Source organism: Neoarius graeffei, chromosome 17 (assembly GCF_027579695.1).
Source record: "Neoarius graeffei isolate fNeoGra1 chromosome 17, fNeoGra1.pri, whole genome shotgun sequence".
Taxonomy (NCBI): domain Eukaryota; kingdom Metazoa; phylum Chordata; class Actinopteri; order Siluriformes; family Ariidae; genus Neoarius; species Neoarius graeffei.
This window is the reverse complement of record NC_083585.1, coordinates 34,396,361-34,408,487: the sequence shown is the minus strand read 5'-3', so window position 1 is coordinate 34,408,487 and position 12,127 is coordinate 34,396,361. Positions and strand designations below refer to the sequence as shown.

Below are 12,127 nucleotides of genomic sequence, written 5' to 3'. Positions count from 1 at the left end.
GCATCGATACATCAAAAGTGCTCTATCCAAACATAAGTAGTCATGGAACACACACACACACCCCTACACTATTTCTAACAAAAAAAGAAAAAAAAAAAACCCACAACACTCCTTTTCTGTACAACATTGTTCAAGCTCACGTTGACGACTGGAACGTCTTAAAGGGGAACTGAAGGCAAATTTATCATCAAAATTCTATTTCTCTCATTTTATAAAATATAGGAATGCATTTTAGATAGCCATTTTGTCACTGCTATAGCAAGTTACGAGTGTTTGAAACACGCTATGTAATATCAGCCCATATGTCAAAGCAATGGCTGTAAATGAGATTCGCTGAGACCTGTGCGAGACATCGTAGGACGGAAGTAAAATGTACAGCAGAAATCAAAGTGACCAACATCTGCCAACATTGTCAAAAGACGTGCATGCCCTCTTTCGAACGCTGATGTAATCAAGCCAGAAGTTTTCCCTGCGTCCAAAATCGCTCCCTACTCACTATATAGGGCACTATATAGTGGGGACGCCATTTTGTAGTGCTGTCCAAAACCTTAGTGAGGATTATGTGGGAAAGGCGCTCAGTATAAATATGTATTGATCACAAAAATACATGCATGTATTTATTACTTTGAAAACCCACCAGCCAGCGCTCGAAACTAATGGTGTCCCGACGTCCCGGGGACCATAAAAAATGTCATCGGGACACAAAATTATCATATCTGGGACAATGGAAAAAAATAGATCTAGAAAAAAAGTTCTACATTAATATTATTTACAAAGCCGTAACACATACGTAGACATTCACCTAATTTGTCAATTTTAATTTTAAAACCTTAACAGCGAAAAATACATTAGTAGCTACACTTTCGATGCACCTGCATCCGTAGGCTACAGAGCAGTGCATTCTGTTCTAGAATCTTCGGCTGGTGTCCGCATTATATGGACTTGGAATGGAATTGCTACCGCACACGCTGCGCCGACTCTTGCCAGAACAAAAATGCTGAAGTGGTTGAAGCGGACCGACCGCGGGGAAGAAACTGAAAGCCCAGACATAACGTCTCCGGGACCTTCAGGATCCAAAGTGTCATCGCCTGGTCTGCAGGCAACGCTAGCAACTGAATGAACTTAATGAACACTGTTAGACACGTTATAAAATACAACAGGAATGATGTGGATGATATTGACGGAAGATACCGTTCAACAGAATAAGTGAGTTTTCTTGGTGTCTTTCTAGTTCAGAAAGTTTAGTCAGTCAGCAGCACAACTAGGCTCGGACCTGGCACTATGCTGATGTTGCTAACATTTGCACCCACGTTTCGGCAGCGAAAGTTCATAAAATGGATAACGGTAATGTTGAAAATTATAAGTTGGCCTTATAAGTGCCAACAGATATTCAAGGTATAAGTAGATGAAATGAACATAAAAGGGTCTTATTTTCAACTAAAGTGTACTGCAGATGTAGGGAGTTGAAACATTTTCTGAATGAGCTAGTTGGCCCCTTTAAATAAACGGGTATCTATTCATACAGTGAGATCGCCAAAGTTTAATAAACTGAAAATGCAATAACTAATTTTGAAGTAGATGATGTATAGGACATGTGTCGCTTGTGTCTTGTGACTTATTGTAAAAATGATATAAAGGGATCAAAATCGCATAGTTACAAATATAATAGTAACTTCATATGATAATATTAACCACTGGTTATTTCAGAGAGGAAAAAAATGGGGACACTATTGCTTCCATTTGGGACAATACAACACAGAATTCGGGACCACTGGGGGACACAAAGGAAAAAAGTTAATTTCGAGCCCTGCCACCAGCCGTCTGATCTGGCACGTTTTAATTGTGTGACAGTAATGACGTAAATACCAGCTCGACGGACTCGTCCTTATCCTGTCGTCTTTCCAACTCTTCTACTCCACATTGGTTCGAAGTCGTATGGAATAATCTCCATGTCACATACGCGAGGGAGGCGGATGCATGTGCAGAAGGATACAGTTTAATAAAGTGCAGAATATATATACAGTGAGACAATATATACACAGGCAAACAATCCAAAACGGCAGGCTAGATCAAAAACGAGAACACAGGGAAAAGGGTCAGTCGAGGCGTAAACAGTACATCAAAGGCTAAGCGAGAACAAGAACGAGAAACAGGAAATCAAGACAACGGTAGAAAGGCTCGGTAATGCGTACACGCGTATCGTAATACTTCGCAACGCAAATGCATCAGCACAGTCCTTAAATAGGCAAACACAGTTCCTTAATTGAGCTCAGGTGCACCTTGTTCACGGCACGCGTGCTGGAGTACACTCGGCGCACCTTCAGGTCCACAGGACTGACACTCCATCACTGATGAAGTTGGCAAATCTCAAAATTTAAATTGGAATGATATGGCAATCTGGCTGCTGTGTAAACAGTTTTCAAAATGGCAGCGCTGACACTTCACGTTTGAAGTCTCGCACAAGTCTTGTGAAGATCACACGGATAAGCGACGCCTGCCGTGGACCATACGAACTACATTCAACATGGCTAAAAACCGAAAAGGCTGATAAGTGCAATTCCACAGGTAACTGATGCAACATTCAGAGAGTTTAAAATTAACCTGTGTGGCTATTATAGACAGAGCAAACTCAAACAAATGTATGACTTAAGGCCCAAAGGCCATCTTGGACAACAGAGTTTTTCCCCAGATATGAATAATTTATTTAGTGGCATGCAGATAACATTGGTAACTGATGCAACTTGGAGAATTTGACAACTGTGAACACACAAGTACAAACACCAATTTCTGTGAAACTTGTTGCAATTTTAACAACATTTTTTCCAACTTTGCTTTTAACATGCCATAGTATACAATGAAAGAAGAACTATGAAAAAAGTTTAGAACTGACAGCTGAGATTATGGAATGTACAGTAACTGACGCAACATTCTTGGTAACTAACGCAACACTTTCCAAATTTACATATGATTTGATGTACAGAGAGATGAAACGTGGTAATTTTCTCTTTCTTAGTCATAATATCAATCCGTGAACAAAGCTACTTAGATCTAAAAGGCCCCAAAGCTGTGATAATTACTCAATGGAATAATTGTTTTCATGGAAATGTAAAGAATAAGGTCCATTTGATATAAAAGGCCCCAAAGCTGTGATAATTACTCAATGGAATAATTGTTTTCATGGAAATGTAAAGAATAAGGTCCATTTGATATAAAACACAGTTTAACTTACCTGGTGAGGACTTTTGACAGCAGTGTGATTGCTTCTTTGTGTCTGTTAGTTTTAGGTTTAAAAGTATGTGCTTGGATCTGCCAATTTCAAAATGGCTGCCAGTCATGTGACTGGAGTTCAGCACAAAAATATTGACTGCAGTGAATGAACCAATCAAATTTAACACCATATATACAAAATGAACGTTCACCCCTTGGGTTGACCATTTCATGGAATTGCCCTATAACATGCCAATACGAGTCACGATATAAGGTTAATAAAACTGAAAATGTAATAACACGTTAAGAAATAAAGCAAGTTTAAAAATGACTTCAGTTCCCCTTTAAACTCAACGTCAAATTATGCAACTTTACCAGGAGGATAAGGGTGAGAGAAAAGCATTGCCTTACCTCTGCGAATTTGCCAGTTCATTTAAAAAAAAAAAAAAATCCATATAAATAATACAAACATTCAATCTCTAACAAGAACCTTGGATGGATTGTGGAGGCATAATAGAAATCTGGCCACAGCAGCATAAGAAAAAATAAAAGCAAATTCTGCTAACAGTTCATTCATATCCAGTTAAGATTATATTCATCTGTAGCCCATTTATCAATATTTAGCTTGAAGAATGTGTGTCAGGCATTTAAAAAAAAAGGGGGGGGGGGGGGGAAGACACTGACTGCAGAATAAAAAGGCAAATACACCAGAATTATATGCAAATGTTTTATTATTCATTCACTTTCCAGTGGTCGAAATACTTTTTTCTAGTGTTCTGCAATATTGCACAATGTCAAAATTGTTCTGCAATTTGAAAATATTTTCTGCAAATACACAAGCCTCCATACTACACCCTTCTCAACCTAATAATGCCTATATTTACATCATATCTAGCTTTATAACTCCTAGCATTACTGTAATTCCTTATTCTCACTATTTTTAATTTCAGTCCTCACAGAGCCTTCTCTGCAGCAAAGTTATCATTCCATGATACCTCCACAGGTCTTTCATCCCCCTCGCCCTGACACTACGGGCTACTACAACTTGAAGTATACCAACTAATTCATAAATGTACTAGTTATCACACCCACACATTATCCTTCCATGCAACATACTAATAAAGGTATCACCACAATAAAAAATAGAACACAACTGTTCTTCAAGAAACAAAACATTTCATTTTCATGTTACACGTCATGTTACATTTTGTCAAGATTAAGTTTCTAGCTTGAACAATACATTGTTACCCAAAATGTACTTCATTCAGTGTTTGCATCTGCAACCTGTAGTTTTAAATTGAAAGCAAGGTTTCAATTCTGCACCATCTTACGATGATGCAAAGAATTGATGCCATTAGGGAAAAAAACCCAACTGGCGAATGGAAAGACGTTTGGGTTCATTGTGTTTGCCTGGCTTCTAAAGTGCAAGGTCATGAACTGAACTGAGAACTACTGCAGGGGCTTCACTGCTCTAAACTAACAACAGAGAACTGGGTACAAACTAATCACGGCAGAACTGAGAGCTACAGAACTGAACCTATGAGCTTTGTCTTACAGGGCAACTGTTTTACTTTGTGCTAGTCTATACAATAGTCTATAACCTATATATAATGTGCGCAAGATAAGAACTAGTCAGAGTCTTCGCTTTTTTCCTGTCACCCTCGCGGACGCGCGATCTGTCGCTGTTGTTGGAGTCATGCTGGCTGCCGGTTTTGCCGAGATACGACAAAATCGTCTTTGTTTTCTTGGCATTTTTGTTGGACTCTTGCCCCAAAGAAACAATCCTCTCCTTGGGAGCCATGTTTGTTGTGCCGCATTGAATTCTGGGAGATGCATGGCGGAAACCGCCGAGGTAGTTGTCGGGTCCTCCTGGCGGGTATTAAAAGTGACGAAATCTTACATCGGAAAATGGCAACTGCCCTTATTTGGTTGTCGTCGCCTTTCATCGGTATTACGTAAATATTACTCAACTTTGACCTGGAAAACGCCGTCAGGTTCGCGCGGTGCAGGTTTCAGTTTATTTACAGCGCCGCTAGTTTCCTAAATTGAGAACCATTGAATCCCGAGCCTGATTTTTTCATTCTGCAAAATTGCAGGTTGTTTAATTTTTCTTCTGCAATCTTGAAAATCATTCTGCAAAATGCAGACTGCAGACAGGTATTTCGAACACTGCTTTCAATAACTCTTTTTGGTATAGATCACGACAATCATTTGTATCAGTAAAACACTCAGGAAAAAGGTACAACTTTTGCAAGACTGATTAAACAGATCCATGGATTAAATGATCCTTGAATGCTGCAGTCAAGTTTGGGATTAACTCTCTTAAACCAGGTGTTTATTAATGAATTACTGTTTTAGAGGTACTTTTTCCCTGAAAGATCCTAACTTTTGCACACATCTAAGTATTCATGCTTATATAAAGAAAACGAAAGCTTTATGAGATGTATGTTATTTACCAGCTGGGAGGTCCGTATCGTGAAATACCGTGACCGAGGTCTTGAAAGTACTGACCAAGGCCCTCTGGGCCGAGGTCAGTATTCAAGGCCGAGGTGACGGTATTCAAGGCCGAGGTGACGGTATTTCACCATACGGACTGACCTTAAGCTGGTAAATAATATTTTTTCTTTACCAAGCTAACAGAAAACGAGAGCGCCCGAAAGGGAAAACTGAGCCGAGCCGCCATTTTGAATCCTCATTCACGGCTGTAATGCAAATTGCTTCCTCCTCGGTATACCAGTGCACTTCCATGGCAGGAAAAAGAAAAAAAACCACTACATTTTGCTGCCTATGTAGTCCGTGGGCGGCACGGTGGTGTAGTGGTTAGCATTGTCGCCTCACAGCAAGAAGGTTCTGGGTTTGAGCCCAGTGGCCAGCGAGGGCCTTTCTGTGTGGAGTTTGCATACCCGTGTCTGCATGGGTTTTCTCCGGGTGCTCCGGTTTCCCCCACAGTCTAAAGACATGCAGTTAGGTTAACGTGGGGCGGCCTTGGGCTGAAGTGCCCTTGAGCAAGGTACCGAACCCCTGACTGCTCCCCGGGCGCTGTAGTGTGGCTGCCTACTGCTCTGGGTGTGTGCGCACGCGTGTTCACTGCTTCAGATGGGTTAAATGCAGAGGATGAATTTCACTGTGCATGTGACAAAGGTTGTTTCTTCTTTTTCTTCTTCCCTATTTAAACAAAATTGAGTCATTCAGGATTCAGCCATGTTTTTGCTTGGTGTTAGCATGTTAGAGGTTTTTAGCTTTCTCTCGAAATGTTTTATTTTATTGTGTCTTCCCTCAGGGTAGTAAAACTCTCTCTTTCACTGTGAACACCGTCATTATCGCTATTCATGCTGTAAAATTAATGCTATTTTGAATCCTCATTCACGGCTGTAATGCAAACTGCTTCCTCCTCAGTATACAAGTGCACTTCCATGGCAGGAAAAAAAAAAAAAAACAACTAAATTTTGCCGTCTATGTAGTCCCCTATTTATACAAATAGGACTCATTCAGGATTCAGCCAAGTTTTTGCTCAGCGTTAGCAAGTTACATGTTTTTAGCTTTCTCCTGAAATGTTTTATTTTATTTCTTCTTCCTCAGGGTAGTAAAACTCGCCTTCACTGTGAACACTGCCATTAATCACTATCCATGCTGTAAAATTAATGCTATTTTCCTGAGAAATGCTGGCAAAAATTTAAAAGATTGATAAGCTTATAAATAAATCTTAACAAAAAAAGATAAAATGTTGACCAAAAAAATGCTGTGTTTGTTGTTCTTGTGAACGAGCGAATCGCCAGAGGTCCGTAACATAGGATACGGACCCGCTCACCAGCCAATCAGAGCACAGGATTTGATGGAAACCGCACCGCGAAAAAAATAAATAAATTGATAGTTATTCATTTGATCTTAAGCCAATATGCTTCATTTTGTTCTTCACTTCCTGAATTTGTGGAAATTCACTGCACAAACTTTTTGAATATTACTTGATCCCCTTTCTAATCCCACTGACACAATGCAAAGGGCTGTTCACTCAGACCTACATACTTGCCAACCCTCCCGATTTCGGCGGAAGGCTCCCGATTTTAGCCTCCGCCTCCTGATCGTTTTTGTTAAAAACTGGATAATCTCCCGGTTTTGGGAAATCCCTACCACCAAGTTAAAAATACTCCCAATTATGTCCAATCAGAATCGTATGAGAAACACTGCGGACGTCAACTGATTTTTAACCAATCAACGAACAGAACGACAGTCACTTCTGTAATGTAGGATTCACCCAGGCTGTCCGACATTTTTTACAAGCAGTCATTCATCATGGCAAAGAACTCTCTGATATCATTGACTAGGGACTAGTTCTCTTTTTAAAGCTTCAGCATAATGAAGATATTTACCCAGAATACTCAACTATTCTGTATCGTTAACTTCATATAATTGCACCAATTGGAAGACACAAGCATTTTTACAGTTACACATTTTAAGGTAAAGATACCTTAAATCAGAATATAATGGACATGAGTGTGAAATTAAACTAGTCTTCTATACCATTTCAGAAACAAACTGTACAACTTCTAAAGTGTTTAGTGAAATTTTGCATGACGGAATTTGTTTGAGGAGTGTATGTGAATAGTGTGGTTGTACCTTTGGAAACGTGACAATGACAATAAAGACTTCTTATTTCAGATTTTTCACTCTGAGCTCTCTCATGCCTGATACATGAATCCCATAACCTATAGTAATTGATAGAATATCAACAATTCAAAAACTCTAAATGTATAAATTTCAAATGGTTTGCAATTAATTGGGATCCACAGTTTTTATCATTTCAGCCGTGCATCATGCCCTCGTCCAATTGAAAATGTCGTTCACACACGTTTCTCCCCATGAGAATTTTGAGAAGTTGGCAAGTACGGACGTAATCTTTTATTTTCTTCATGATTACTCTTTTAGCGATTCTTAAAAGTAAAGATTTGGAGTCAGGCACAAACTAATTTGCAGCACTGGAACGATGCACCTTGTGTTAAGGCACTAAAGAACCACAAAGCTTCACAGAGGCCTTTCTTCACAATGAACTTGAGGCTTCTTACAAGAGGACTCGCATGGCAGGAAAGTTGATTTTATCTGTTGGGCTGAAGCTCTTGTTTTAGCAGTTTGTCTAACTGACACATTTCATTTATTTATATCGCCTCAGATCTTCTGCTCCATCACACCCATGAAGCCTTTGTACATTAACTGATTTAATTCATTCATGTGAGCAGAGAAAGCATTAAAAATATACAGTCCTAATAGATTACATCAACACCTCATTACCATAATACTAATCAGCGGTGATTTAATCTAGTTGATTAATGAGATCAGCTCGACACTGAACATCTCCAGGGTCTGTGACCACGACTACGAGATAACACAAACTGACATGTGGGTTCCACCACACAGTGCTCCCTCATGTCATCACCGTTCCCTGATTCTTGGAGTAAAATGTGGAAGATTAAATAAAAATTATAAAATTTAACCTTCCACCTTTTTTTTTTTTTAATATACATCATGGCTTGGCTTCGCGAACGAAGATCATAAAGGGTGTTGTCCACGTCTGTTGCACGCCCGCTGATGAGCCCGATTCTGGAGAGGCAGATCCGGTTGCAGGTGAATGACTGGTTGGATGTGGCAGTAGAGGGCACGAGCGTGGTTGTAGTAGTGGTAGTAGAGGGCACCTTGCTCTTCCTCTTTGACCTTTTGTCCTCCAGGTTGGCCCGTCTGGCACACTCGAAGGTCTTGACCACACCGTGAATGGTGTTTCGCCAGCTCTTGTGGTCAGCAGCTTGTGAGGACCAGTCACAGGGACCAATATGGCAGTTGGTGAGGGAGCTTTTCAGGAGGTCTTTGTACTGCTTCTGGGGCACCCCTCTCTTACACCACCCAGTTGATAGTTCACCACAGAGAACAGTTTTTGGAAGGCGCCGTTCCTTCATTCTGGACACATGTCCTGACCACCTAAGTCGTGTCTTGAGCAACATGGCCTCGATACTAGTAGCCTCGGCTTTTCTGATATATATATATATATATATATATATATATATATATAAATAAAAATGTGTTATATATATATATATATATATATATATATATATATATATATATATATATATACACACACTATTTACTAGTCCATATGGAGCATTAAAAAAAGCACCAGTGCTTAGTACAAATAGGGAAACTTAACTGTAACTTATTCATTAACAATTAAATCATTCACTGTACAAGTTAAAGCAAAATGACCCTCCTCTGTTCAGAGGACAGCTTGTATAAATCACTTATTAAGTCCATTCACTCTTGCACAGAAGTCATACTTGTGTGCAGTCACACTACTTGTGAACAAAGCCAGCTGACACTGATGGGAAGGAAAGGGCGAGCTGGCTACATCTTGCTAACTAGCTATCCACTGTGTAACCCAAACTGAGCTGCTTCGGTTTTGTTCTGAATGTAAAATGTTAAAATTAATATTTTTTAAAAAGGCACGAAAATGTGTGTTAGCCCGTCATCATGGATACGTTTCTGCCTGGTACATGAACACCTTGCTAGTTATACAGTGAGAGAGTGAGCTTAGCAAAGTTATGTGAGGAGCTAACCATGCTAACTAACTAACTAACTGACGCATGCGCAGTCGCGGCGGAACAGCTTCATAACGATTTCGGAACGGCTGAGTTGTAAAATAAGTCCTAACTTACCGACACACACGGACTGGAAGTCGTGCTGCTGGTGGGAGACCGCTGCACGGTAACTAACGCCATTCAGGATCCAGAAAGTGAAGCTTTAAGAGCAGTAAACAATGAGCAAAACGGATAAACCGACATCTTTTGAATGCAGAGACGAAAGCAAACGGACAAACACGCGCGCGCAAGGTCGCGCCCACTGCTACGCTCCTGTATTGTTAACGCGCATGCGCACTACGGCATAGCAGCTGTCACTGCTCACCTGCTCTAGTTATGACAGACGTCAGAGAGATTTCAAATAATGTTACATCATAGCCCAGGTATACTGATAATGGGATTTGAGAATAAAATGATTTATGAAAATACTTGCAATTATACAAGCATATAATAATACATAAACATGTCACATAATAACCTGGATATATTTGTAATATTATATATGATGAAAATGCATTATTGTATCAGAAAACTATAACAATACGATCATATAATGTAATAAAACATAAATATGTTACATAATAGTATATATATACTTGTAATATGACATCTGATAACAAAACACATTGCTTAATACAATTCAAAATAAATTATACAATCATACAAGCCTATAAAACAATACTATGTAAATAATGATAATAATAAGGGCAGCATGGTGGTGTAGTGGTTAGCACTGTCGCCTCACAGCAAGAAGGTTCCGGATTCGAACCTCATGGCCGATGGGGGCCTCCTGTGTGGAGTATATGTTCTTGTGTCTGCATGGGTTTTCTCCGGATGCTCCAGTTTCCCCTACAGTCCAAAGACCTGCAGATTAAGTGAAATACCCAGCCACTGGGGATGTACAAGACAGTGCATATTTAGTGCCCAGATAGATAGAGGAGGGTTGTGTCAGGAAGGGCATCCGGTGTAAAACCTATGCCAAATCAGATATGTGGAACAGATCCACTGTGGTGACCCTGAACATATGGGAGCAGCTGGAAGAAAAAGATATAAATAATAACATTAAAGATAGCAAGAAATTTCACACAGAAAATCAGATAACTAAGAATGAATATGCCTTTGTTGCTGCAACTATGTATTAACTGTGAACCAAAAGGATATATATATATATATATCTCATCTCATCTCATCTCATCTCATTATCTCTAGCCGCTTTATCCTTCTACAGGGTCGCAGGCAAGCTGGAGCCTATCCCAGCTGACTACGGGCGAGAGGCGGGGTACACCCTGGACAAGTCGCCTGGTCATCGCAGGGCTAACACATAGACACAGACAACACTCACATCTACGGTCAGTTTAGAGCCACCAATTAGCCTAACCTGCATGCCTTTGGGAGAAACTGGAGCACCCGGAGGAAACCCACAGGGAGAACATGCAAACTCCACACAGAAAGGCCCTCGCCGGCCACTGGGCTCGAACCCAGGACCTTCTTGCTGTGAGGCGACAGTGCTAACCACTACACCACCATGCCACCCCCCCATATATATATATATATATATATATATATATATATATATGCGCTTACTGAAATTATACATGTGAATTAACTTCCATTTAACGCCCTTCATATGCAGCTGTTGTTTTCCCAACACAACTGTGGTCACTGCAACAGCACACTCATGCAGTATGTGTGAATCCCACTCATCAGAGCTGATTATTTGACCTTAAACATTTAAAGGTGCATTAGAATGCTTTTATTCATGATTTAAAATTATTCTCAGATGTTTGAATCGAAGATATGTAACTGTGAAAAATGCCCAGATGAGGTTTTCCATGCCTATCTACAACCCTATGATTTTGCCCTAAAATGAAACAAGCTATACCATATTTCCCTTTTTGATTGTTGGTTGAGCAAGAGCGTAATCATCCGCAGGGGCCGTGTCCACGGGCCATGGTGCGCTCTGGGAAATGCAGTCCAGAAATGCATCCCCATAGTACTGCTTGGAGGTTCAATCCAGTGCCAACATGACAGTAGATTTTTGTGATTTTTGTGACCCATCAGGAGTAGTTTCATGCAACCACATTTCACTGAAGCAGAAATCAGTTGAAAAGTCAATTTCAATTCAACTGTTTTGTTGAGAGTGAACACAGATTGGACAGAAGTATGCTGGGAGTGCCGATCAAAAACCACAGTGTACCCAAGAGCTCTCTGGCTTGGTGTTGCTCTGTTCCAGGAGCACGGAGTATAAGTTCCATATACTGAATTCTTATTTTTTTAACTATACCAAGGTCAATACAGAT

At 40.1% G+C, this 12,127-nt stretch overlaps 1 protein-coding gene across 2 annotated transcripts in view; it reads right to left on the bottom strand.

Moving 5' to 3' along the window:
* Positions 1–10,090, bottom strand: part of ssh2a (slingshot protein phosphatase 2a) — a 51,180-nt gene extending 41,090 nt beyond the window's left edge. For both annotated transcript variants that reach the window (XM_060944084.1, XM_060944086.1), the window contains exon 1: positions 9,906–10,090. In XM_060944084.1, the coding sequence (XP_060800067.1) occupies positions 9,906–9,968 (63 nt within the window). In that variant the 5' untranslated portion in view covers positions 9,969–10,090. The remainder of the gene's footprint in view (positions 1–9,905) is intronic.
* Between the last annotated feature and the right edge of the window lie 2,037 nt (positions 10,091–12,127).